Source organism: Simochromis diagramma, unplaced genomic scaffold, assembly GCF_900408965.1.
Source record: "Simochromis diagramma unplaced genomic scaffold, fSimDia1.1 OVJJ01000165.1, whole genome shotgun sequence".
Classification (NCBI taxonomy): Eukaryota; Metazoa; Chordata; class Actinopteri; order Cichliformes; family Cichlidae; genus Simochromis; species Simochromis diagramma.
The window spans coordinates 1,456,110-1,484,006 of NW_024387467.1; the positions used below are offsets into that span (position 1 = coordinate 1,456,110).

A 27,897-nucleotide genomic window follows, 5' to 3' on the forward strand; every position below is an offset into this window, starting at 1 on the left:
ATATATTTATATATAAACATATAAATAAAACCACGTTTTTTTACATTAGTAATTCATTTTGTGCATAATTTTATATTATTGTTAATAATAAATTAATTAAAGCAACAAAACAACCTGAAGAGCCGGTTGGGAGCTGAAAGAGCCGGTTCTCTAAAAAGAGCCGGAAATCCCATCACTATTGGGTGAATGAGGCATGATGTATAAAGTGCTTTGAATGCTCAAGCAGAGTAGAAGAGTGCTACATAAACACTTCATTTTCTTTGTACCATCTCTGTGTATGTGTGTAGGTTTGAGACAGTGGTGCTGTCAGTGACACTTCTGAAAGAAAGAAAAGTACAATAAATAATCACCGAGGTGGTGAAATAAGACAGGATCATAATCACGTTCTTGAATGACTTAAATCGAAAAAGGGCTAAAAAGTGGCCTGACTCATGACTCATGTCGGTCACATATTTGCCAGTAGTTTGTACTGTGAGCAGCAGTGTAACCCTGAGCTGAGCATCAAAGACAGGCGGTGCAGGCTTAGTCAAATATGATGGGCGAATTTTTAATTACGTTTTCTCCATTGTTTTCCTTGGTCTGACTGTGGAGTTTTGTTTTGAAATTCATGACAGGAAGTACTTCTATTTACTAAAGCTAAACGGAAAAACAGAGTAGCCCCCACTTCTCGCGTGATTCTGGCTTCACAGCAGGAGCTCAAACAACTTTGCAAGATTTGAGAAGCGTCCCACAGAGACAGTACAGCCTGCGCTCCGGATCACCGTCTGTCATTCAGCAGGTGAGTAACACTTCCGTCTGTCTGCAGGAGCAAGTGTGCGAATACTCGAACTCTGTTCATTTATCTGCAGGTTAGAAGTAAAACTCAAAGGCAAAAGTTATTTGCTACTAAAACTCCTCTGTTAGAGGATGGAGACCAGTAACAACAACAACAACAATAAATAACAAGAATAAATTTATAGCAGTTTGGATAAAGCCACACATTAAAGATAAATGTTCCCGCATGCAGACACACAGTCCTGAACACTGACTGAGAAAAGGACGGTGCTCTGACAACAACAACCTGACGTGACGCGTGATGTAGTGTGATGTTGCGTGCTCGCCGTGTGGAAACTACAGTATGGAGAAGATGGGTGACAACATGCGCATGGAATAGAATAGAATAGAATAGAATAGACCTTTGTTGTCATTGAACATGTGCCAACGAAATTGTAGAAATGCTTCACCAACGTGTTCTTACCCTGTTGATCTTTGCAGGTTACTTGGATAAGAAAAAACAATATTGATCATTTTTAGAATCAAGGTTTCGAGATTTTTAAGGAGTGGCAGATGTTTTTAAAACGATTGCATAATTGGCACTTAAGCTGTGAGCGCAGTGCCAAAACTCTCCGTCCTAAATCACTCGGTGCGCAGGGTGAGGAAGTGAGGTGTGAAGAGCGCACACAGCAAGCCACGTCTGGCTGAAGAATCTGTAACGAATACAAGTGAAATGTCCTATGAATGAATCCGTGTTAGTGCGTTAGAATAATCTCCATGTGATAATGTGCTACTAAGTAACTGGAACGTCTCGTCATCTGATGGCAAATGATGTTAGGTCTGCTTTCACACACATTGCAGTTTGTAATAATAAACAGTGGTCAGAGATTTCCATCAAAACCACATTGATTTCCCTTCAGGCTCCTTTGAACTGCCTCACTGTTTTAAGAGGCAAACGTGCGTGAAGCCTGAGCTTACACTGATTTTGGATGGGACGAGACTCTCCCTGCTCAGGGCTGCGGTTTTTTGAGCCACTAGTTTTTGCTGCTCTTGGCAGAATGCGAGTTATTACTGCAAACTGACTGCATCATAATATATAAATTATAGCACAGTAGATCCTGGCCTTTAGCCTATAAAATCAAATGCATGTTATTTTAAGATAAGATACCTTTATTAATCCCACGGGTGGGAATTTTTGTTAATATTTAAATATTATATGTAAATGTCCTAATTACTTATTTAACTGCTTTGATCTAGTGGAATGTCTTCCTTCCTCCTTGTTTAGGATTTCTGTGACTGCAGTAAAATTCCCTCCATCCATCACTTACCCCACGAGACCTGAGGTAAAAATTAATTTATGATAATCACACAATTCTCACTAATTGAACTGAATGCCAATATGCATTTATAATGAACATTTACATGATCTGCACAACTTTGTTTATTATGTTGTTGTTTTCATGAATGACCGGAGGGTCTGTCCCAGTGAATCATGGGACAGCATTTTCTCCTCTCTATTAAGAAAAGATGGCCCAGTGTATGCTGTTCCAACAGAGCTGATATAGGAAGCACCAAAGCTCCTTTCCTCAGTATTTGGGGAATTGGAGCATCTCTTATTATGGTAACTACACTACCTCTGGTCATCACTCTCATTTAGGAACATTTCTAATCAAAGTGGATCATTGGGACTCGTGGCGTTACTGTCACGGCTGGCGGGGTGAGCCGTGTGGTGTAGGAGGAAAAGGACCCAAAATGCAGGCAGTTGACTGGTGATGAGAGTGATGTTTTATTTACAGAAGTGGAGCGACTTGAACAGGCAGTGAGAAAAGACGAATGACTGAAAACCTAGACTGGGAAAACTAAATGACAAACCTAAGCATGGAGAATGCAGCGAGACGTAGTTACACCGACAAACACAGACGATCCGACGATGAACAGAAGCCAACACACACTATAAATACACACTAGGTAATGAGGAGATGACATGCAGGGGTGGACACAGCTGACACTAATGGACATGATGAGAAGCAGACATACAAAGTAAAACCGGAAACACACAGACTGTTTTACAACAAAATGCAGGGACCTGAACGGAGCACAGAGGGGAGACACAGGTAGGGATAATAAACACGACAACCAACCCAAAGAATTAATACCAAACACAAGATGAACCCAAAAAGAAACACAAAACGCTGGGTCAACGACCCAGGATCATGACAGTTACACTCCTTCCTGCATATACACTTCCACATCACATGTGAATTATAATCAAAATAACAGGTGGAAGATTAAGAACAAATGAACATACAAAAATGAGTTTTAAACAGTTCTGTTAAACAAACCACTGATTCATTCGACCGAATCGACTGATTTTTGAAATAAGCTGCAGTTATAAGGTGCCAGTGTTTAGAGTTAATCAAGACCAGGACAAATTAAAGTTTAGTGGAACTAAGAGATCCAAATGACTGGAAACCATTAAATGTTTCATTTTTGCAACGTTTCAGATTAAATACATACAATTGGGAAAAGCTTTGATATGTGAGATTCAAATGCTTGTCAAAAGTAATACCAAGGTTTTTATCAGATGATTTGATATTGCTGATGGAGGGCTGATGTAAGGGCTCTCCTCAGAGAAGCTGCCAGACCCAAACAGTGTCAGTTTGAGACATCCAGTTAGTTAATGGCAGTGAAAGATTGCCTGAGGTAGCTGTTGAGGTTGTTTGTCTTACAGCTGTGTATCATCTGCAATGACAGAAGATGCTTTTGAAGCTGTTTAGTAGGATAGGATATGTAATGAAAATAGAATTGGTCCAAGGATTGAGCCCTGAGGGACTTCATTTAAATTTATACGTACATTTCAGAATTCGTATTATTACAAATATGAGAGCTGTGTCACAGATACCAACATAGTTCATCAATCAGAATGGCATGATCAATGGTGTCACCTGCTGCAGGTCAAGTGGGAATGAAATCAAATATTTCCCAAGTGCATAAGAATGTCATTAGTAATTGTTAGTAATGCTGTTTTCAGTTTTGTCAATAATCAAAAGTGATTTCATACTTTCTACCTTCAGTGTTAGGCAGAGGCGGAGCCAGACATTTGAAACACCCGGGGCTTAGCCCTAAAGGGTAGTATGCAATTTTTTTTCTTTTTTTTTGGGGGGGTACAAATGACTGAAAGATTAATAGGCTCTGTTTTGAGTTTTGTTCAAAAAAGAATGGCTTCATATAGGAAAAATATATATCACATATGCAGGACACCTTAAACTAGTTTTTTAATTAAGCAGCAAGAAAGAACAAAGTCGGGGCTGCATCAAGACATGAGGGCTAAACCCCAATTCAACCAGACCCAGAACTGATCCAGAATTAAAACAGGACTACAACAGTTCAAAATCAGGACTACTCAGGACTTAACCAAGACAGAACCAGAAAGCTAGATGATAGTAGCAGTAAAAATCATCATAGACCTGCACTACACTTGTTTTTTTTAATTGTACCAAAGTCCAATATTTAGATTGAGAAAAGTTTATATAATTATTTATCCTTGTTGTGCAAACAAGCCTGCAGAACTTAATAAATATAGAATTTGAAAAATAACAAACCTAAAAAGAAAAACTAGGTACAAGATACATGAGGACCTATGATACGGTGATACTTTTGGTAAACAACCATTTGACTAACATGTGTGTCTCACCTGCTCTTGTTCATCTCTGTTCTGTCCTCATCCTCCATCTCCCTCTCTGTTCCTCTCTCCCTCTTTGTGCTGACAATCATCAAATCTACAGTTGAAACCACATATTTACTCTTCAGATAAAAACACTTTTTTAATTGTAACATCAAATCAGACTAAATGTTTATTTTTTTTTAGATTGATAAATATAAAAACATATTTGTTAACTTTCTATCTGTATTTCTTAATTGCAATTGTATTCAAACTTGAGCCACACTTATGGAGCTCCACAGTTCTGTTCCTGGTGTTTTGTTGACATCTCTTGATTTTCCCATGTCACAGAAACAGGCTCTGTGTTTTGTCTTATATGCATCCACAGCTGTGCCACCAGTTTACTCACATGGACTCTACTAACCTACTAACCTACCTGTTCAAGATTAGGCTGTGGCTGCTTTAAGTGTGGGGACACCATTTCCACCATGGTTTCTAAGCACTGATCCAGACAGTTCAAGTTTCCCGTGTTTCTAAAATTAAGGGACTAAGCGTGTAAATGTAAAAAAGTAATAAAAATATAATGTAAAGCAGTAAAAGGAGTTAGTAGCTTTTTCTCAGCTTTCTTGCCAGCCCGTTCTCACTCCCGAGGCGTAACATGCCGACGTTTTGTCACATCCCGCGGCGTTCCTGAGGAACGTAAAAGGAGACCTTCGGCGTTCTTATGGTACGTGGAGGGTTATGAAATCCAGTGCAATGACGCTCCCGCGGTAATAGACGTTCCAGCCCTGTATTCCAGCCCTAAACATGACCTTATCCCCGACCTTAACCAGGACTTTAATGATGTTAAATAGTGTGTTTGTAAGCGATTTGAAGAAAAAGAGCGAACATGTGTAGACTGAGTCCAGAGGGTTCTCATATTTCCTCATTTTTCCGAGGTCGTCATTTAGGAATGTGGTGGGTAGCCGAAAGCGTAATGTGTTGACGATGTGTCACCTAGCGTAAAATGTTCCGCTTTGGGAGTGAGAACGTGTTGCTAATGCTGCCTGTAACAGTCTTCATTGTCAACCTTTCACTCGACCGTGGGCTGGAATCATAACCAGTTTGTATTATTCATGATTAAAAGCACTAGAAGAAGACACGAGTACAGTCCGTGGTTAATGACTTCACCACGGTTTGTGAAATGCTTGTGAAAATGTTACTGTAGCGTCAAAGCTATGGTCAACTATGGTCAGTTAAATTATATTCATCGGTAACTGACAGCGACTGACGGACGCTTCAGAGTCATTGGTGGGAAACTCCAGAATACTACAGGCTGTAATACAGGTACCTGTCAGTGTATCTTTACACTACAATTACATGTGGTTTGATTTTTCTTCCAGTGTTTCTGTTCTGACAGCATGAAGTCCACGTGGCCACTGTCCTCTCTGTTGCTGCTGCTCTTAGAGGTGAACAGTGCTTCTCTGCAGGAGACCAACAGGCCTAATTTTGTCCTGATAATGGTGGATGACCTGGGAATTGGAGACCTCGGCTGTTATGGCAATAACTCACTGAGGTAAGAACATGTTGCTTCTCACTGACGCTGGTGAAGCTTAAGTGTAATTTGGCTACTGGTTCTTAGAGACGTGATTGGCAGAAATGGGGGGAAGCTGCTGCTCCCAGAACTCTTTCATTTGACCTCCTGTTATTGTAGGCCGTTTTGTTCCCATACTGCAGTGAATATCTTTGATTGTGGCTCTGTTGATTGTTCACTGTTCAACTGTTCACAGTTGTCCGGGGGGGGGGGTTAGACTACTGAATCTGTAGATAAACAGGACAGCAGGCTGCAGAGAGGGTAGAAGAGCACAACATGTTCCTCTGATATTTTGGATATACACTACAGGAAGCCCAGTAGAGGAGAGAGGACTCATAAAAGACTGGCAAATATAACCAGAAACGAACTAATTCAAAGAATATTCACAAACACTGGACCCACAGACCCAGGACCATGACAGGAGATATTATCATTTGGGATTACTTCACTGTATTGGACACTGGGCAAACAACATAAATTCAGCATTTATTGCTTTATTTAATGCTACATTTAGCATTTATTATACTAAAGTGACGCTACCCAGGAATATCAGCTAATATGAAGCCTATGTGAGCTAAGTACAAAAATCAAGGGAACTTTTTTAAAAGATATTTTCAGATCAATCTCAAACTACCTCTGACTCAATGTACTGCTCTAAAATTCTCCTTTGACTTAATTGGGGCCGACTAATTAAGAATAAAGATTTCTTTGTCTGTTCATTTGTTTCTTGTCCTGTTTCCTGTTGTGGCCTCTGTGTGAAGAGCCTTTCGTCGAGCTTGGTTTTACTCAAGGTCTCTTCCTGTCGAGTGCTGCCCATTGGGGAGTTTTGGCTTGTAGGGGCAATATTATTATAGATGACTGCTGTCGAGCAGTTATTATTGCATCCAAGTGCAATAATAAAAATACATACGTGCCATTTTATATTTGTTGAATGAGATTTTATTCCTGTGCTCTTGTTTCCATGCAGTAAGTTTTATTTGTCGAGGTTCTCTTTCTGATATTTCTTTCTCTGTCTCGCTACAGTAAAGGTGAGTGGAATTTTAATAGAGCTTTAATTCTGCAAAGACGTCGGTGCTTTCAAATATTTACGTTCATCTCCAGTGTTTGAGTAGATTCAGAATGATCACAGCGGCGTGTCCCGGTTAGTTTTGTTTACTGATTTTTATCTAAGTCATAGTTTTTCTTTGATAAGACCTTTTTTATGAAACAGGGACATTGATTTTGTAAAATAACAGTAAAGTGGTGATTTGTGATTGATTGGAAAATTTGGGCATTAAGAACTGAGCAAGAGATTCTTGGGCAACAGCTGGAGATAAGTTGCTTTAACTTTATTTCAGGCATTGACAAGTCTGACATATTCTGCTTTGATGAGAAACCTGTTCTGTAATTGCTGATGATGTGATTTGCAGGACCCCCAATATTGACCAGCTGGCAAAGGAAGGGGTGAAGCTGACCCACCACATTGCTGCAGCCAGCCTCTGCACTCCCAGCAGGGCAGCGTTTCTCACCGGACGATACCCAGTGCGATCAGGCCAGTTAAAAGCTGCAGACAGAAACAAGCTTCCCCGACAGGAGCAGTGCTCAATGTTGGCCTGGTGGAGAAGTTTCCAGAATACAGGAGCGTTAAACACCTTTAACAGAGGCCATTCATTTAGTGAATTATTTAAGATCGCTTTGAGCCCAATTACAATAAAACTGTCTATAAAACTCTTTATGCACATTGTTGTGAATTGAGTCATTTTTTTATGCATGCTGAAGTCACACGTTTGTTTTTGTTTTTCTTTCTTTCCAGGTATCGCTGGTTATATCAGACCAGGTGTCTTTTTATATAATGCAGCATCTGGAGGTCTCCCCAGCCAGGAGATTACGTTTGCCAAGGTTGTCAAACAACAAGGCTACGAGACTGCTCTCATAGGTATGATGCATGAATCTTATGTGTCTTATTAGCAAAAACAACAAAAAGCTTGTCAGACCCTTACACATCTGTTAGGAATGAATATGAATATGTGGAAACGCTGAAAAAGCATTATGTCACCAAGAAACATGTTTAGAAGCTGACGTTATAAGTGCTGTACTTTGGTGTGATTTGTCTGATGTAGAGCCTAAGCTGGTGAACTTACCAGTGCAGTTGTTTTAGACACAGCATGAAGGAAATGAGCAACGTATACTGTGGATAGGCATTTCATTGGCAGACTCCCAGTGTCATTGGGAGTCTAACCATTGGTACACTGGTCACACTGCAGTGCAGTCCTGGTTACCTTCGACTTAGTGATTTGGAAGGTTTCTAACATCTGCAGTTTAGATTGTGTTGCTGATATGACTTAATGATGACAATTATGTTGCTGTGTTTGTAGACAGGTCTTAGTACAGAGACTTGATTTTTCCATCCTTCCCTGTGAATCAGATTTTTGTGTGTTATTAGTTTAAATTCTGTTTGTGTGTATAGAGCTTGAGATCGTGACAGCACAGTGCATTTACAGGTACAAGCCAGTGCATTTTTTATTCCCTCTGGTGTAAAGTCTCTGCCAAATCAAACATGTCAATCATTAAGAGTAAGATTTCCACACTGTGGGGGGCCCAGGTTAATGGTAACTGCCTTTGGTGCTGTTGGCCAACAGTGTGCTGATGGAAGGAGACCAAGTGGAAGGGAAGCAAAGCCAGGAGCACGGCAGCTTGATTCACACTTTCTACATGGAATATAATGATAATAATAATGGATTGGATTTATATAGCGCTTTTCAAGGCACCCAAAGCGCTGTACAATGCCACTATTCATTCACTCTCACATTCACACACTGGTGGAGGCAGCTACAGTTGTAGACACAGCTGCCCTGGGGCAGGCTGCCATATTGCGCCATCGGCCCCTCTGGCCAACACCAGTAGGCAGTAGGTGAAGCGTGTTGCCCAAGGACACAACGACCAGGACAGAGAGGCTGGGGATCGAACCGGCGACCTTCCGGTTAAGGATGCGCTTCCCAACCCCCTGAGCCACGGTGAAAGAAATAGTCGTGGTAATCTTTACTTTTATGTGAATAGTGTTTTGCAGGTGAAGAGAGGGTCAGACAAGATCATGAGTCTGAAGCTGGAAATCAAAGGATGACGTTGAATGTTGCCAGCGTGGTAACTGAAGCAGAGTTTAATGGACATGTGTGGCGTCTTCTTTTTGAGGTCTTTACCTTACAATATAAAGCACCTTGAAGCAACTGTTGTGATTTGGTGCTATATAAATAAAACTGAATTGAACTGAAGGAGAGAAATGGACCGATGGTGTGGATTTTGCAAATAGGATGGAATGGCTGAATGCGGAAGTGCAGAGGTTAAGAAAGGAGGAAGTGAGGGCAGCTATGAAGGTGTATGAAGAGTGAAAAGGTGGTTGGTTGGAGATGTGTAGGAGACAGGGCAGTGGACCTTTGACTGTTTAACAGTCACAGAGAGTGATGCCTGAGGAATGGAGAGTTTTGAAGAACAAGGGTGGTGTGCACAGATGTAGTAACTACAGAGCTTTAATGCTGATGAGCCATACCATGAAGTACACTATGGGAAAGACTGGTTGAAGCCAGGTTAAGGAGAGAGGTGGTGAATGCCCCAGATCCCCTAGGCTCTGTCTTGAGGTATCCTGAGGTAGATGCTGAACCCTGAGTTGACCCCAGTGCCTGTGAGTGTGTGAACACGCGGGTAAAAGTGCTTAGGCTCAGAAAAAGCTGGTGCATGAATGCAGACAGCAGGTGCTATGTAAGCGCCAGTCTATTAAGTACAGCATTAAATGTTATGTCAGACAAGTTGAATAAAGAGGTCTTTGGCCGAGTGTCTCGTGTGCTCATCGCAGACAGTTTTGAGCATTATTAGCAGCTCACACTGATGTCAATATTTATACCCGTAACCGTAGTGAGATTTGTTTGTTATAGGACGTGTACAGTTTACTCTCTTATTGTGGCTTCGAGCTTAATCGCGTTTCTACTTTCTGAGTTTTTGTTTCTTCTTCTTGTCTGCAGGAAAATGGCACCTGGGCCTGAACTGTGAGAGCCGTGACGATCACTGCCACCACCCTAACAACCACGGCTTCAATTATTTCTTCGGTGTCCCTCTGACTAACCTGAGGGACTGCCAGCCTGGACATGGCACCATTTTCCAGTTCCATAAAAATTTGCCATACAGAACAATGGGCATCGTTTTGCTCACTGCAGTTGTGCTGCACTACAGAGGGGTCATCGGCAGAAGGTCGATCCTGAGCTTGATGTTTCTGTTGCTTTTTGTCACTGGTTTGCCAATAGCGTTCATCATGGCTGTCCCATACTTAAACTGTGTTCTCCTGAGGGACCACAGCATTGTGGAGCAGCCATATAAGTCTGAAAACATGACACAGAGGATGGTCCACGAGGCAGTGGACTTCATAGAGCGGTACGTGAAGCTTTCCTGATTCACCTGGATCTGAAAACTCTCTTGTTGCAATGTTTCATAGTCATTGTTTGTTTCTGCAGAACTTCAAACAGGCCTTTCCTGCTCCTTTTCTCTTTCCTCCAAGTCCACACAGCCATCTTTGCTTCAGCCGCTTTCAGAGGAACGAGCCGCCACGGTATCTACGGGGACGCTGTGCAGGAGGTGGACTGGAGTGTGGGTAGGTCATTCTGTCTGTTTAAAGGAAAAGCTGCTTTTCTATGCCTGTCAGTTCTTTCAAATCCAGTAAAAAAAGCCCAGAAGCTTCCGACCTCTCCTCTTTGCCCAGTTCAGTCAAATGACACCAAGAAAGAAAGAGCCTTCAGGAATAATCGTTAAAGTGGGAACAGAAGATAAGTGTGTAGTCATAGCAATTACATCTTGTCACGATCTTATCATGTTAGGAGGGTGGGCTCTGTGAAACCCCCCCCGCTTCACCTGCTGCTGCAGAGGAGAGAAGAACCAGTAAGTGAGGCGAGATGGAAGATGTGAGGAGATCCACTTAAAACCTTGTGGATGGAGAACTGATCTCACTGTGCTTTGTAGTCAAAATAGGAAATATTGTTTATACATTTCTCGTCAAATCATCAGCTCAAATTATTTATCACAAATATATTAGAAAAGATTGAGCTGATTATTGTATAAAACCTGTTAAGACTGTAAATTAGTGCAGCTGTAAGCATTTCATAATATGTTATAACAGCTTTAAATGTACCCATATAGGTTTGCCCCTAATTCAAGTGTTTATCATGACCTGACCTTAGTATACTGCATGTCAGGGAGAAGCCCTAATCAGACAAATCGCTATGAGTCTCACGTGGCGACAGTGGGAAGAAAAAACACCCTTTTAAAAGAAAACCTCCAGCAGCGCCAGGCTCAGGAAGCTCAACCATCTGAGCCGACTAGATTGGGGTAAGGATTACTAATAATTAAATGCAATATTGGTGTATAGAGGAGTATAAATAGGAGTGAAGAACTGCATCATCATCAACAACTATTACAGCATAACTACTGCACTGACAGGGACTAGAAAGAGAGAGCAGATTTCTCCTGCTTCCCTTCCCTCCTCACATACAAGGTCTTAAATAATCAGGCCCCATCTGATCTCAATGACCTTGTAGTACCATATCACCCTATTAGAGCACTTCGCTCTCGCTCTGCAGGCCTACTTGTTGTTCCTAGAGTATTTAAAAGTAGAATGGGAGGCAGAGCCTTCAGTTTTCAGGCCCCTCTTCTGTGGAACCAGCTTCCAGTTTGGATTCAGGAGACAGACACTATCTCTACTTTCAAGATTAGGCTTCAAACTTTCCTTTTTGCTAAAGCATATAGTTAGGGACTGGACCAGGTGACCCTGAATCCTCCCTTAGTTATGCTGCAATAGGTGTAGCTGCTGGGGATTCCCATGATGCACTGGGAGTTTCTTCTTCAGTCACTATGTGTTAATAGGTCTCTCTGTCATTACAATTATAATAGTCATTACTTCTCCATCAGCACTATCAAAGCCAACAGTTTTTCTCTATATTAGGGTCTAAAAATAAAGCCCCTTGAAGTGACAGTTGTTTTGATTTGGCGATGTATAAATAAAGTTGAATTGAATTAAAGTGTCTCTTACACAGTATTCTTTGATGTTTTTGGCGACTGAAAAAAGTTAATGTCCAGTAGTAATGATGGACATGATCAATACAATCCCTGTGTCAAGGCTGATGGGCACGCTGGACTCAGGAGATCAAAGTTCAGTGTGTTTGTTTACAGTGAAAGTATATTTGCACGAAGACACAATGCGAATAGTGGGATAGTGCTCCAGGGGTCCGGGGGGAAGACAATCCACATAAAACCGTCCACCTCAGGGTTCGACCCACCACACACCAAGGAGGGGAATCCAGGGAAATGTACAGAAGAAAAACTTGGTGTTGGAGGATGTCGGAGGCACCACAAACACAGAAGGTTTAACTCATTGTGTTGTTGAACGGTCCAGTGAAGAGTGGCCTTGATGAGATGAGGACACAAACACACGTGCACAGATAGAGGAGAGAGGCAGAAAGAAAGCAGAGCAGCCAGCGAGCACTGATGCCTACTTTGACCAATCTAATATAGAAGATGTATTTTTCCTCCTTCTTTAAGCTGCTCCGTTTAGGGGTCACCACAGTTCATCTGCATCCATCCCGCTCTGTCCCTCTGCCTCTGTCACACCCACTCTCCTGCATGACATCATTGACGACAAACACGAACCTCCTCTGAGGTCTTCCTCTTTTCCTCCTGCCTGGCAGCTTTAACACGTGTTGTTTTACAGTTTCTCTTTCTCGTTGTTATTCATACTCAAACGGAAAAATGTTTCCAAATAATTACAGACTGGAGTTTGCACTGTGTGTATTCTCAGGTCAGCTCATGGAGACGCTGGACAGACTCGGCTTGAGAGGAAAAACTCTTGTTTACTTGACTTCAGATCATGGGGCTCATCTGGAGGAAATCTCTGCCAGAGGCGATGTCCACGGGGGATCGAACGGAATATATAAAGGTACACCGAGAAGAAAAACGGAAAACTGTTCTTGGTTGTAATGACCTTTCTGCCTGTATACATCAGCAGGATTTTAACCATTTAGTTAATAATTATAATACATTTTGTTTGTGGGTGCCTTTGAAAAAAGCAAAGGTCACGTTACAAAGCATAAAAACAAATAGCGAAAGGATAGAAAACAATTAGAGTCAGTGCTTGAAGAGAGTAAGCCAGTTTGGAATAAGGAAGATATTCCTGATATCAAGAGGAAGTTCATTCCAGAGCTGGGGAACAGATCAGCTCTGCTCTGTGGTGAGACGGCCAGAGGGAACAACAAGGTGAGCGATGAACAAAGACCTAAGAAAGGAGGAGCACAGGTAGGGAGGGACCAGGTTGAAGCAATATTTAGCAAGTGACTGTATAATCTACAGGCAGCCAGTGAAGCTGTTGAAGAACAGGCTCTCTGGAGGGCATGTAAAGCTGGGCATACGCCGTGCTGATGCTTCTAACCCCTGGATTGAGTCGCAGGGGTTAGAAGTTCGTAGGTCACGATGCAGGTCTCACACTATACGGCCCGATGCTCTGATGCGACCTGAGTGCTCACACTGTGCGTCCGTAACATGAAGCTTATAACAAAAAATCTCTCGCTCTCTGTCTTTCACTCACACAGACACACACACCATCAACTTTGCTAAATTGCTAATAAAAAGCATTGATCAGCTGTGATTGAGCAGCAGTGTAGATCCAACTATTTTCACGGTTGTTGTGGTCGTGATAATTTTGTGAGGCCACATCGAAAAGGCTCGGATGAGCTTTCCAAAGTTCTACAAGTTGTGCCTCCATCGCTTGTGTCCAGATCACACGCTGCACCGCTGCTCTGTCTTTTCACTTCCATCTCTGTGTTTGTGCGTGCGCAGTGTGAGAGGCTGCGGTGACGCCCTCACGACGGCCGACAGGATTTCAAACAGGTTGGATTTTCTTACAACCAAACGACTGATGATCGGGAGCTGGTCGTGAGGTGATCAATCAATCAATCAATCAATCAATCAATCAATCAAAGCCGGTTACTGATGTAATGAGGGGGCAGCCACATTGTGAATGTGGAGTTTCTGGACTTGACAACCAGGGTGGTGCAGATGGCTAAATGTGTTGAAGAGTTAACTTTGCTGAGTGTGTTTATGTCATTTCACTGCTACAGTATTACGTTTTCTTCCCAGTGACAGCTAAAGAAGTAGATTATGTAAACAGAATATAATAGAGTAGCAATATGTCTGTGCAAGCTCCTTTGACAATAATAGAGTAGCATTTGTACGACATGTTTCGAGTCTTACTGAGCACTAAAGGTGCTTTACAATATATTACAATACGTACCAGTTATAAGCATTTACATTTAAAAGACTGGCTGTGTTAGAAAATGACCTGCAAGCAAACAGAGAAACAAAGAAATATTTAAGTGGTTTAAATTGAGTTGCTTTTAGAGTCAGTGCACTGGAATAAACTGCAAGCACGCAGGACTCAGATCATTGCCTCTGAGCTTCGTTCGGTTTCCTTCAGGAAAATTCACAAGTAATTATGAGACAATGAAGCTCTGCTGTTGGATGTGCCGAAAGCTCCATATCTAAAAATGTTAGCAATATTATTCTTCATTTGATTCACATTCACTAGTTTGCAGTGAGCAGACCCGTGTCAGGGATTCTGTTGGGACTCAGCAGGTTTGATTCAAAGAGCAGCTTTTTGTAAGGCAGCCACTCGCTGCCCTTTCATCTCTGCAGGAGGCGAATCTTAAGAAGCCAGTTGTGCCTTTAGTTACTAACCCAGCACTGTTTTCACACTGCACATGCTGAGGCAATGCTTAATGTATAGTACTGCATTAAGCTATGCCAGCATAGCGCTCAACAGGAATGCAGTTACACAGACCACTACAACTGTAATACATTCGATTGGTATGTGCTGTAAACACAATATATTGATTTCCACTGGGATTTCAACTTAATGAAGGAAAACGTAATAGCCTGGAGTGTAAGTCTAGCTCATGTTGGTAAAATAGGTGGTTCTGTGCCGTTATGCTCTCTTGTGTTTCAGATGTTGTTTAAGATTTATGAGCTCCAAGTTCAACATGATCAGCTCATTTGTAATCGTGATGCAGAGCACCGCAGACACACCGGCAGAGCAAATGTAGACAATGACAGTACCACCTGTGCAGACGGCTCAGTGGGGATTTGGTGCAGTGCTATCATTTAGGCTTAATTGGTAGCCGGATGAGAATTATTTTCATGACTTCTTGTTCTTTTTTTTCCTTTTACCGAGCAGCAGGGAAGTCCACGAATTGGGAGGGAGGAATCAGGGTCCCTGGAATTTTACGTTGGCCTGGGAAAATCCCTGGTGGCAGACAGATAGATGAGCCCACCAGCAACATGGACCTGTTTCCTACTGTGGTGCAGCTGAGTGGAGCTTCAGTCCCAGAGGACAGGTGAGGCTGCACAGCGGTGAGACTGTGCTCCTTCCTTATGTCAGCCTGAAATCTAGGTCACATTTAAAGAAAGGAGAGGCAGTGAGAGCGATTCACAGTGAGGGGAATCCTGGATGTGAGCAGAGGGAACATGTTTTCTAATGAAGAGTGGGGTGTTAAGGTAATCCAGAGGCTTTGATCAGTTGCAGCCACCATTGTAATTCATGTTCACTTTCTTTCTGCAGGGAGATAGATGGTCATGACCTCATGGATTTGCTACAGGGGAGAGCTGGACGTTCCAAGCATGAATTTCTCTTTCACTACTGTAATGCCAACTTGAACGCTGTCAGATGGCATCCCCAAAACAGTAAGTGTGCAACAGAGAAAGATGAAGCCGTATTGATAACCTCTACCGTTTGTTGACAAGTGCAAACACACTTTGCACCAGGTCAGGCAGCATTTTTAACCTAACCTGCAGGGTCAGGTTCAGTCTGTCCAAGTGACACAGCATGTCGACCAAAAAGACCAGATCCATAATCCACTTGAGGTCCGAGAGCTCAGGATAGTCCTTCTCTACCATCAACAGTTTCATGGGCGACCGTGGCTCAGGGGGTTGGGAAGTGTATCTGTAACCGGAAGGTCGCCGGTTCGATCCCCGGGCTCTCTGTCCTGGTCGTTGTGTCCTTGGGCAAGACACTTTACCTACCGCCTACTGGTGTTGGCCAGAGGGGCCGATGGCGTGATATGGCAGCCTCGCTTCTGTCAGTCTGCCCCAGGGCAGCTGTGGCTGCCATATCTGTAGCTGCCTCCACCAGTGTGTGAATGTGAGAGTGAATGAATAGTGGCATTGTAAAGCGCTTTGGGTGCCTTGAAAAGCGCTATATAAATCCAATCCATTATTATTATTATTATGGCATCCAAAAGCTCAAAGAAGCGAGAGAGTGCCTGGGTTTATCACAGCCACCTCACAGTGCAGTGCAGCAGCAGCAGGTCACCTGGAAGCCTCGGGTCCAGCTCAGCGATGAGATTCTTGAATTGCATGTGGTTAAGTGCATGTGTGTGGATGCAGTTGATGATTTCCATCACAGGCTTCATGACGTTGTCTAACTTCAGTGATTTAGACGCGAGTTGCTCCCTGTGGATGATGCAGTGGAACCAAACGTGAAACATGGGGAGGGCACAGAAACAGAAACTCCAAGCTTTGTTTGCAATAATCAAGTATAAATCAAACACAAAACACAGGGTCACACCCATCATGACACTCGCACCTACTGGGAAACTTTGCGGTATTTCCATCTCACGCACATTTGCATTTGATGAAAATACAGTGTTAAACTCAAACGAAGCGAACACGCAGATTAAAAAAACCCCCACAAACTTCAATATAAGAGCTGCATGAAACCAGGCAAAGAGCTGCATGCGTATTGGCGACTGTCAAGCCTTTGAGTCGCCGAGCAGCTGAATAGGGGAATAATGTTGACGCGCCCGCTGTTTAAAACGTTAGTCAAAGTTCCAAGTTAAAACTCCTTTATTTGTTATCAAATCCTTAAAATCCGTAGAAAAACAGTGATCAAAAACATTCCAAGGTTGAGCGGTCAGCAAAAGTCGACTTCCCCCATCACCCACTCATTCACAAAATTTCCCTCGGGCTGTGAACAGGTGATATAGCAATCACTATTACTGACACCACGTGACCCAAAGCTACGCCTATCCATAACATTCCGGCCCCTAATTATTACATTTTTACAGTAATAATTACACATCCTACACCACAACTCACAACACACACTTCATCATATCACAGACACCCAGTGAGACAACATAACATACTCAAAAAGTCCACCAAAGTTATTTTCTCATGTCTTCTCTTCTTTTCTTCTGTCTGCACATGGTCAGTCAGTCATAGGCCAGAGGTTACCAGCACTTAGCCTAAATATAGTCAGTCCGTAATGTACATCTCATAACATTAAAATCAATTCAAAGTTAGTTATGTCACACTGTGTCAAAATGTCATAGTCATGGGTCAGAAGCCTCCTGAAGAAGGCATATCTTTGTGATGGGTCTGCACACATGGCTGGTTGGGGTCTTAATCCAGACCTGACGCACAAACCCCTTTTCATCTGGTGCAGCTCCGGTGACTCTCCCAATGATCCAGGAACCACGAGGTGCAGAATCATCCACTATAAGGACCACATCTCCAGGAGCAAAGTTACGTTTAATCCTTCCCCATTTCTGGCGCTCTAATTCTGTGACTGGGACTCTCTTTGCATATCCTCTAGATATAAGATCTGTCATGAAGGCAGTGTAGTCTTTGTGAAAGTCTTTATCTCTGATGAACCTTTTCTTCAAACCTAAGGCTCGTTGCTCAATTGCACGGTTGTCAGGCATTCTTATGTCTCGGTCTTTTAGTGGCAGGGCAATGCTGTAGTGCCCATCCCCCAAAGTCACCGTCTTGCTGGCCAATTCCAGGAACTTCAAGTCTTCCTTTGACAGCCCCATCTGTTCATCATTGCTGCTCTCAGGAAAATCCATCTTGAACTGCTGTTTCCATAGCTTGTCCAGTGTGACAGCAGAAACTCCGTTGGCGGTAACTGTTGCCAAACATCCTGGCCTTCCACAGCATTCTCGATTAAGTGGCCCATTCACAGTCCAGCCGAGCACAGTCCTGATGGCAAAGGGTCCATCACCTACACTCCGGATGACCTCCAAAGGTTCTAGAGCTCTGGGCATATTCATGCCAATCAAAAGCTCAACATTGGCCTTAATTTCTGGCAAATGAACATGCTTCAAATGTGGCCAGTCAACCAGGTCCTGTTGATTTGGGATGTTACCAGTATCTACAGGCATTTTGTGCTGAGTGAAGAGGTTAGGCATATCACAGTACATGTCACTGTCCAATCCAGCAACTTCAAGTTCAGGTACAATGAAACTGTCCACCACTTTCTCCTGTCCCATGGTGCGCAGGAGAATCTTTGTCTTCCTCCCAGCAATATTCAGCTTGTCCATAAGACCCACTGTACAAAAGGATGCTGAACTCCCATGGTCCAGAAAGGCATACGTTTCCACTATTCTTTGACCTCTCTTTGATTTTACTTTAACTGGCACAATGGCAAGCTTACAGTCCTGTTCACCGGCCCCAGTAAGACCACTAGTCTGGATCGTAACAGGAATGTTATCTGCCTCATTATTAGGTTCGACTTCATTCTTCTCTTTGTGGTGAATATGGAGTATACTTGCATGTCGGAGGCCACAGATTTTACATGAAAGGAGTTTTCTGCATTCTTTGCTTATGTGCCCAGTACACAAACAGCCAAAACAAATGTGGTTCTTTTTAAGAAAAGAAATCTTCTCATCATGAGGTTTCTTATCAAGCAGAGCACATGACTCCAGTGTGTGTCCGCCTTTGCAGAAAAAACAAGCCTTCACAGTGCTGTGACGATCTTGAGCCTCTATCTGATTCTGTCTCTCGACGTCAGAGACTGTTGTGGCGAAGCTACTTCCTTTAGCTTTTAGATGTGGAGAACATTTCCCTCCATTGCTGCCCTTGGCTGCTAGATGTGTTGCTGGAACGTCACATAGATTTCCAAAGATGGGATCTGTTACAATTTTAACTTGACGCTCAAGGAAGGAAACAATGTCAATGAATGCGGCTCTGCGATGTTGCCTCTCCTGAATGTCATATGGTACTGTTCGCCATTTGTCTTTTAACTTATATGGCAGTCTTCTAATCACAGCAAGCATATTGGTAGGTGTATTTAATTCAGAGAGATCATTAATCTCTTCCATTGCATTGCAGCATCCACGTAAGAACAAACAATATGCCTGAAGAGCTTTTCCATCTTCCGATCTAATCAGTGGCCATGAGTGAACTTTGTTCAAATAGGCAGATGCAATCACATGTCCATTCCCAAAGTGCTCATACAGCAGAGTCTTTGCCTTTACATATCCAGCACTTCCAGACATATGTTGGCAGCTTTTAACAAGTTCATTGGGCTGCCCCTTGGTGTACTGTGCAAGATAATGCAGGCAGTCACCAGCATCGCCAGTCTTTGCTTCTATGACCTGTTCAAACGAGCGCATAAAGGCCTGAAAATGTAAAGGGTCACCGTCAAAGGTTTGAATCTCCCTTTTGGGCAGTGAAGAAAGACTTTGCTGATGGACCAACATACAAGTTAATTCATTTTGTTTTTCCATAATGGACAACAGATTTTCATTGGCTACTGGAAGAGCGGCTTGTGTCTTAGGCAAAGGTGGAATTGATCCAAAAGCATCAGAAGGCCCCATAAAAGCTGGTACAGGCCTTTCCCTTTTGATATTCTGTTGCACTGTTTTTACTTGAAGCTCTGCATTCCCAGTGATTGCATTTCCTTTTGTAAGCGTCTGAGGAACAAAAGTCTCTGCATCCGCATTAAGAATTTCAAGGCTGTTTCCCTTTGTTTTAAAATATGATTCCATTCCATTAGATTTCCGTGAAGCGACGCTCCGCATAGCGGATCCAGTTCTCAGCACGTTCACCTTTGCAACAGTTGCAGCTATATCTGCTTCAAGCTGAAGTTGTTCTTTCTTTCTCCTCAATTGTTCCTCTTGTTCTTCAAGAGAGTGTTTTTCTTTCAGCATATGTTGACGTGCAAGCAAGGCGGCCATTTCAGCTTCTGCCCTGAGACATGCAGATGAAGTAGATGATACTCTTGAGCTTGACCTACTGCCTTGATTTGACACACTGTCGGATGGCAACACGTCATCATTAACATCATTCTGAGGATTAAGAGATAATTGTGGTTCTTTTCCAGTGTGCTCTCGAACCTCCACTTCTCCTCCCAGGGAAGTTTCCTGTGACTGTGCTTTGTCAGATGATGGCCTCCCTGAATGTTTATCAGTTTCAGAAAGCCATATGTTAACATCCTCCATAAACCCTTTATTGTATTTAGCGATGCTTGAGAACCATGTATTTTGTTTATCTTTCTCATCAAATGAGATGAGAGAAAGTAAAGATTCATGCACTGGCATCCTTAAACAGGTGTGTTAACTCATCAAACTGTTTTTTGACTTGTGAATGATTTTTATCATCTTTCATTAGCTCTTTAAGAGACATAATAACACTTTTCATTTTGTTTACATGCCTTTTCCGATCTGTTTGGATGGTTTCAATTTTGTTTGCAAGAGCTTTCTCAGTGAGGGAAATTATTCTTTTATCCTTTTCAGTTTTTCCAACAACAGATGCAGCCTGTGATCCACTCATTTTAAGCATTCAACATAAGCAGCATGTCAAAATCCAAAACAAAGGCAACAGCGATTCCTTCAAACTCAGTTGAACGCCTGCAGAGCCACAGCACACACACACACCAAATCCAACAGCAAACGTAGCGGTGGGCGTGTCACAAAAACAGCTTCGTATGGTCAGAATCCAAACTGCGTTCAAACAAACAACACGCAGCACAAAAACACAGTTTACATACCACCGTCGTCTTCTCCTTATCTGTCAGACTAGCCGCTTTTATGGGTGTAGTGGCGGCGGTGTGTGGGCTCGCATCGGCGTTTATTCAGCGCTGATTGCGGGAGGCTCCATTGCCGTCGCACTTTTGCTGACAAATATTGGCGACTGTCAAGCCTTTGAGTCGCCGAGCAGCTGAATAGGGGAATAATGTTGACGCGCCCGCTGTTTAAAACGTTAGTCAAAGTTCCAAGTTAAAACTCCTTTATTTGTTATCAAATCCTTAAAATCCGTAGAAAACAGTGATCAAAAACATTCCAAGCTTGAGCGGTCAGCAAAAGTCGACTTCCCCCATCACCCACTCATTCACAAAATTTCCCTCGGGCCGTGAACAGGTGATATAGCAATCACTATTACTGACACCACGTGACCCAAAGCTACGCCTATCCATAACAATGCGGCTCAGGAGCTGCGGGTTGGCCACTTCTGAAATAGATTAATAAACTACTAAAATGTAACATACCAAACTAAAGGACAAAGATCACGTTGTACCAGACAGATACAAACTCTGGTATTTGAGGTCATATTCCTGATGCTATTTGAAGTCAACATACAAAGATGAAAAGAGGCTGGCTTCCTCAAGAGAACAATCATCCAAAGCAGACTTAAATATTTGTAACAGTCCCCTGGCCTGACTATCAGAGAAGGTCTCAGGGGAGATCTGACACCGCAAGACAGTCTGAAAAGATCTCTCAGCTGAACTTTCACAGATTCCACAGTTACTTATGTAGTTTTTCCAAGTTAATAAAATACAGAATGGAGTTCATTAACAGCAATGGTCTCATTTGAAAACCTGAGCATGCTGCTGCATTTCTATTTATGGTCACTTTTAAAGACAGCAGTTTGGCCAAAGTGCCTGACCACTGCTGATCTGTATCACACTGAAACATATACTATATTATTACACATTATAGAGTTTATGGACAATAAGTATACCATGGCTCCATACTCGTGTTTGGAGTTAAAATTTAAAAAGTGAAAGCATGAAACCAGCAGGTGATGTGAGCCGTCACATGGACCAAATGATACAAGTGCATGGATGAAAACAACTTCAGACGTTTCCTGCAGATTCCTCACACTCAGCTCAGGCTGAGGCCGTCCGAGCTTCTAGAAGGCTCTTTAAGCCTTCTGCAGGAAATGTTTGACCAGAGCTTTCAACAAATGAGGAAACTGACCAACTACAATCCCAGGTGTATTGTAGCAACTGCCCATTTAGCTGAACTAGATCCAGGGGCAGCACCGTGGTGCAGTTGTTAGTAGGGCTGTGCGATATGACAAAAATCTCAGACATTTATCGTCCTGACAACGATATAAATCACAAAAATGTAACATTTTCTGTAAATTCTGTGACTCTCGGGCAGCTCGACTTGCGTTTAGTGTTTCCAGCTGCGCGTCATGTACCTGGAGTCGAGTGTTTTAACCGATGCATGAAACGATACATTTTTAGACATAAGCTGTAACGGCGCCGTTTTCTCTCAAAGTTTGAGTCTAAGCTCTATTTTTTAGCACCTGACGGCTCTTTTTTTGCTCCTCATCCGTAAACTCTCTGCATGCTCTTTCACGTGATTCAGTTTATTTTGAAAAGTCTCAAAAGGATCTTGAGCTTTATTGTGAAAGGTTTATGTGGAAAACAAACAAGCGGACAGCGGAGCCACAATGAAAAACAATGAAAAATATTGCTGTAAACAGTTTATTTTGCGACACCACGAAACAAACGACAGCGTAAAATGAAACGATGGACGCTTTTATATCGTCATCGATATATATGGTTATATCGAACAGCTAGTTGTTAGCACTGTGTGCAGAGTGTGAGGTTAACTGATTATTCTAAATTGTGAATAGGTGTGATTGTGAGTGTGAACGGCTGTCTGCCTGTAAGTGTTAGCTCTGCGACCGAGTGGCGGCCTGTGCAGGGTGTAATTTTGTAATGTACCATATCAGGTCATGAAAAAAGGCAAATGGAAAATGTGTTTCTCTTTGATATTATTTGACAAAACATACATTACACACTTTACAAAAGGTTGATTCTGTTCATCAACCTTTTGATAACATGTGGCTGCTGCAGAGATCCAGTAGGCTGGTCATCTACAGTTAGGTCCATAACTTGTTGGACAAAGACATCATTTTTTTGTAGTTTTCAAACCATATGTGACTGAAGTATTTCAGCTTTCATTTAAGGGGTTTTACAAACATGCATTAACTGAATTACAGCCACTTCCATGCAGAGATCTAAAATGAATTAGGTAGTTCAACGACAAGCAGTTTCATGACCATGCGAGGTTATTCCCTCATCAAATGTATCAGATATACAGTGCTGTGCATTTGCCACATCCTGTTTCAGATCATCAAACAAATTTTAATATTAGACAAAGACAAAGTAAATACAAAATGCAGTTTCCAAATGATGATTTAGGAGAAAGAAACTAAACCTACGTGGCCATAGCTGTTAGGGTAATCCCCCCTCATGTCGAATCAGCAACTGACTGTGATGAATCCATTTTTATGGAAAGCTGAGTTTAACTGGATACTGTGTGACCTGATGAATCAAGGAGGATAAAAGATCTCAAAAAGTTACACATCATGACACAAAATACACTCTAGAACAGATAAGAACCAAAGTCATTAACATGTATGAGTCTGGAAAACATGACTTTGCAAAGCTATTTTTAACACTTTGGGACAGCAGCAGTAAGGCAGAGAGGGGCGTCCATGGAGAGAATATTGAATTAACAGTTTATAGCTTCTCGCTGTAATTTTAAATAAGAGGCCCAAACACGATGAAGCTTTATTAGGGTGAGCTGTGACGTGCACAGGGCTGTACTCTGCTCAGATTCAGACAAATGCTGCAGAAACCTGATCGAAATCTTGCAGAGCAGCTTTTCAGTTGATAACCAGAAGGATCCACAAACTGAAGGTGGATGCAGTAAATGCCTGACGGAGCGTCTCTCAGGAAGAAATGCTGCATTTGTTGATGTCCATGGGTTTTAGACTCCAGCTGGTCATTTTCTACAACAGATTTTCATCCAAGCATTAAAATAAAATTGTTAGTTTGTTGAATTAATGCATCTGAAAATGTATAAATGTTGTGCTTCCTTTGGTTTGTAAAAGTCTTACATTTAAGGCTGAAAGTCTGCACTTCAACACCCTGCTTCATGGAAGGAAAGTGGCACTGAGTGCTTTCATTTATCGTTCTCAGGTAGCTCGGTGTGGAAAGCTTTTTACTTCACTCCAAACTTCTACCCAGAAAACAAGACGGGATGTTTCCATACACATATCTGCTTTTGCACGCCGGAGCACGTTACCTTCCACGATCCTCCTCTGCTCTTCGATCTCTCAAAGGACCCATCAGAGAGCACACCGCTGACCCCAGACACTGAGCCTGCCTTTCACTTTGTCCTGGCCACAATGAAGGAAGCTGTGAAGATGCATCGGCGCTCACTGAAGCCAGTGGAGAACCAGTTAAGTCACGCGAACCTGATGTGGAAGCCCTGGCTGCAGCCCTGCTGCTCCACAGTCACGCAGCTCTGTCAGTGCCAGCTGTACCAGTAAGCTTCTGTGGAGGCGGCACTGGAAGATCCTTGCTGCTGTTTAGAGTCACACTAATCTGAATATGGACACTTCATATGAACTTCTCAAATCCACGATTAAACCTTTGTTTTGTCAGGGCGCAGTCATCTGTTGCACTGATTTTATTTCACTCGATGTAGTAACACAAGCTTCATATTTAGAAATCTAGTCAGCACACAGGTGGCAATTATAAAATACAATAGACTGAATAACAACAAAGCTGAGCGACTAACACAGTAAAGTTGTCAGCTGTAAAATCAGAAAATATATTATGAGACTTAGACCTCAATAAAAGTTCAGAGAATCGTCTTATACAAGTCTAAGAGCTACGAGCTGCAAAGGGGGGGGGGGGTCATGAATGATTAACAAATGTTGTTGTGATACCCACGATCTGATATTGATTTTCTGGTTTAGTTGAGGCAGCTGAGGTAAAGAAAATCAGGCTTGGTTGAACTAGTTTCCAGAGAATATGGTGACCATCTGTGAGCTGAGCAACAGTTTGGACTTTAAACACAACGTCAGCTAGATTTCAAAAGTGTAGTGTGGTCTGACATGTTTGTATACAGTTCAATTCAGTTTTATTTATACAGCACCAAATCACAACATTTGCCTCAAGACGCTTTATACTGTAAGGTCGACCCTACAATAACACAAACGAAACAGAACAAAACCCCAACAATCAGATGACCCCCTATGAGCAGCACTTTGGCGACAGTGAGAAGGTAAAACTCCCTTTTAACAGGAAGAAAGAACCAGGCTCAGGGAGGGGCGGGGCCATCTGCTGTGATTGGTTGGGGTGAGAGAAGGAAGACAAGATAAAGACATGCAGTGGAAGAGAGACAGAGATTAATAATAACTAATAATTGAATGCAGAGTATGAACATGATGTCAACTGTGACTGAAGTAGAAACACCCAGTGCATCATGGGAATCCCCAGCAGCCTACACCTGTTGCAGCACAACTAAGGGAGGATTCAGGGTCACCTGGTCCAGCCCTAACTATATGCTTTAGCAAAAAGGAAAGTTTGAAGCCTAATCTTGAAAGTAGAGATAGTGTCTGTCTCCTGAATCCAAACTGGAAGCTGGTTCCACAGAAGAGGGGCCTGAAAACTGAAGGCTCTGCCTCCCATTCTACTTTTAAATACTCTAGGAACAACAAGTAGGCCTGCAGAGCGAGAGCGAAGTGCTCTAATAGGGTGATATGGTACTACAAGGTCATTAAGATAAGATGGGGCCTGATTATTTAAGACCTTGTATGTGAGGAGCAGGATTTTGAATTCTGGATTTAACAGGAAGCCAAAACAGGAGAAATCTGCTCTCTCTTTCTAGTCCCTGTCAGGACTCTTGCTGCAGCATTTTGGATTAGCTGAAGGCTTTTCAGGGAGTTTTTTGGACTTCCTGATAATAATGAATTACAGTCGTCCAGCCTGGAAGTAATAAATGCATGAACTAGTTTTTCAGCGTCACTCTGAGACAGGATATTTCTAATCTTAGAGATGTTGCACAAATGGAAGAAAGCAGTCTTACATATTTGTTTAATATGTGTGTTGAAGGACATGTCCTGGTCAAAAATGACTCCAAGGTTCCTCACAGTGTTACTGGAGGCCAAGGTAATGCCATCCAGAGTAAGAATCTGCTTAGATACCATATTTCTAAGCTTTTCAGGGCCGAGTACAATAACCTCAGTTTGATCTGAGTTAAGAAGCAGAAAGTTAGAGGCCATCCAGGTCTTTATGTCTTTAAGACATTCCTGCAGTTTAACTCATTGGTGTGTGTTATCTGGCTTCATGGACAGATAGAGCTGGGTGTCATCTGCATAGCAGTGTAAATGTATGCTATGTCTTCTAATGATGCTGCCTAAGGGAAGCATGTATAATGTAAACAGAATTGGTCCTAGCACTGAACCCTGTGGAACTCCATAATTAACCTCAGTGTGTGAAGAGGACTCTCCATTTACATGCACAAACTGGAGTCTATTAGATAGATATGATACAAACCACTGCAGCACAGTACCTGTAATACCTACAGCATGTTCTAATCGCTCTAATAGGATATTATGGTCGACAGTATCGAACGCTGCACTGAGGTCTAGCAGGACAAGCACAGAGATGAGTCCACTGTCAGAGGCCATAAGAAGATCATTTGTAACCTTCACTAAAGCTGTTTCTGTGCTGTGATGAGCTCTGAAACCTGACTGAAACTCTTCAAATAAACCTCTGCAGACGATCTGTTAGCTGTTTGACAACTACTCTTTCAAGGATGTTTGATATAAAGGAAGGTTGGAGATTGGCCTATAATTAGCTAAGACTGCTGGGTCTAGAGATGCTTTTTGAGTAAAGGTTTAACTACAGCCAGCTTGAAGGCCTGTGGTACATAGCTGATCATTAGAGATAGGTTGATCATATTTAAGATTGAAGCATTAATTAATGGCAGGACTTCTTTGAGCAGTTTTGTAGGAATGGGGTCTAAAAGACACGTTGATGGTTTGGAGGAAGTAATTATTGAAGTTAACTCAGAAAGATCAATTGGAGAAAAAGAGTCTAACTTAACATCAATGGTACTAAGAGTAGCTGTAGATAATATTACATCTGTGGGATGATTACTGGTCATTTTTTCTCTAATGATTAAAATGTTATTTGTGAAGAAGTTCATGAAGTCATTACTAGTTAACGTTAAAGGGATGGTTGGCTCAACAGAGCTCTGACTGTTTGTCAGCCTGGCTACAGAGCTGAAGAGAAATCTGGGGTTGTTCTTATTTTCTTCAATCAGTGATGAATAGTAAGATGTTCTGGCTTTGCGGAGGGCTTTCTTATAAAGCAGCAAACTATTTCTCCAGGCTAAATGATGATCCTCTAAATTTGTGACTCTCCAGCTTACGAGTCATCTGCTTTAAGGTGAGTGTTTGAAAGTTATACCTCTGATGTGAGAATTTCTTTTTCAGAGGAGCAGATTCGTATGTAGTAAAGAAGTGAAATTGTTAACAAGATAATCGACCTCTGTGGGATGGCATGAAACCTTTTGGAATCCAAGATAACGCTGACCTCAGCCAGGGGGACAGTGACAACCTTCAGCAGCACCAGGAAGAGAGCCATGTTGCTGCCGTTTGGGTTATTTTCCCAGAGAAGACTCATTTATAGCACCAGTTCACTGATGGTGTCAGTGGTGCTTTATAATTACAGTGAAAACTATAAATGTCTTGTGAGCAAGCACTCTACAATAGTGGGAAGGAAAAACACCCTTTTAACAGGAAGTAACCTGCAGCAGAACTATGCTCAGGGAGGGGCGGGGCTCCCGGGCCCCTGCAGCCAGTCTTATCTGAGCCCTTTTCCACACCCCACCACCCCGTGTTTAAGTCAGGACCTGCCCTAGCATCTTTTTAACCATCAGTTACTGTGTCTGTGTGTTCCAGTTCAGGTTCAGTCACTGGAGCTCGAAATTCAAATAAACTTATTGGAACCACATTTAGATGTACGGCT

At 42.4% G+C, this 27,897-nt stretch overlaps 1 protein-coding gene across 2 annotated transcripts; it reads left to right on the forward strand.

Moving 5' to 3' along the window:
• The first annotated feature begins 650 nt into the window (after window positions 1-650).
• Window positions 651-24,525, forward strand: sts (steroid sulfatase (microsomal), isozyme S). 2 transcript variants are annotated; one of them, XM_040014813.1, is made up of 11 exons: window positions 651-778; window positions 2,039-2,096; window positions 5,797-5,969; window positions 7,397-7,518; window positions 7,780-7,902; window positions 9,980-10,385; window positions 10,466-10,602; window positions 12,799-12,936; window positions 15,226-15,385; window positions 15,610-15,731; window positions 24,052-24,525. In XM_040014813.1, the coding sequence occupies exons 3-11, from the start codon at window positions 5,815-5,817 to the stop codon at window positions 24,402-24,404; spliced, it is 1,716 nt and encodes a 571-aa protein (XP_039870747.1). In that variant the 5' UTR covers window positions 651-778; window positions 2,039-2,096; window positions 5,797-5,814; the 3' UTR covers window positions 24,405-24,525. The 2 variants fall into 2 exon arrangements, with proteins under 2 accessions (XP_039870747.1, XP_039870748.1); XM_040014814.1 differs by lacking the exons at window positions 651-778; window positions 2,039-2,096 and adding an exon at window positions 2,645-2,867.
• The last annotated feature ends 3,372 nt before the right edge of the window (window positions 24,526-27,897 follow it).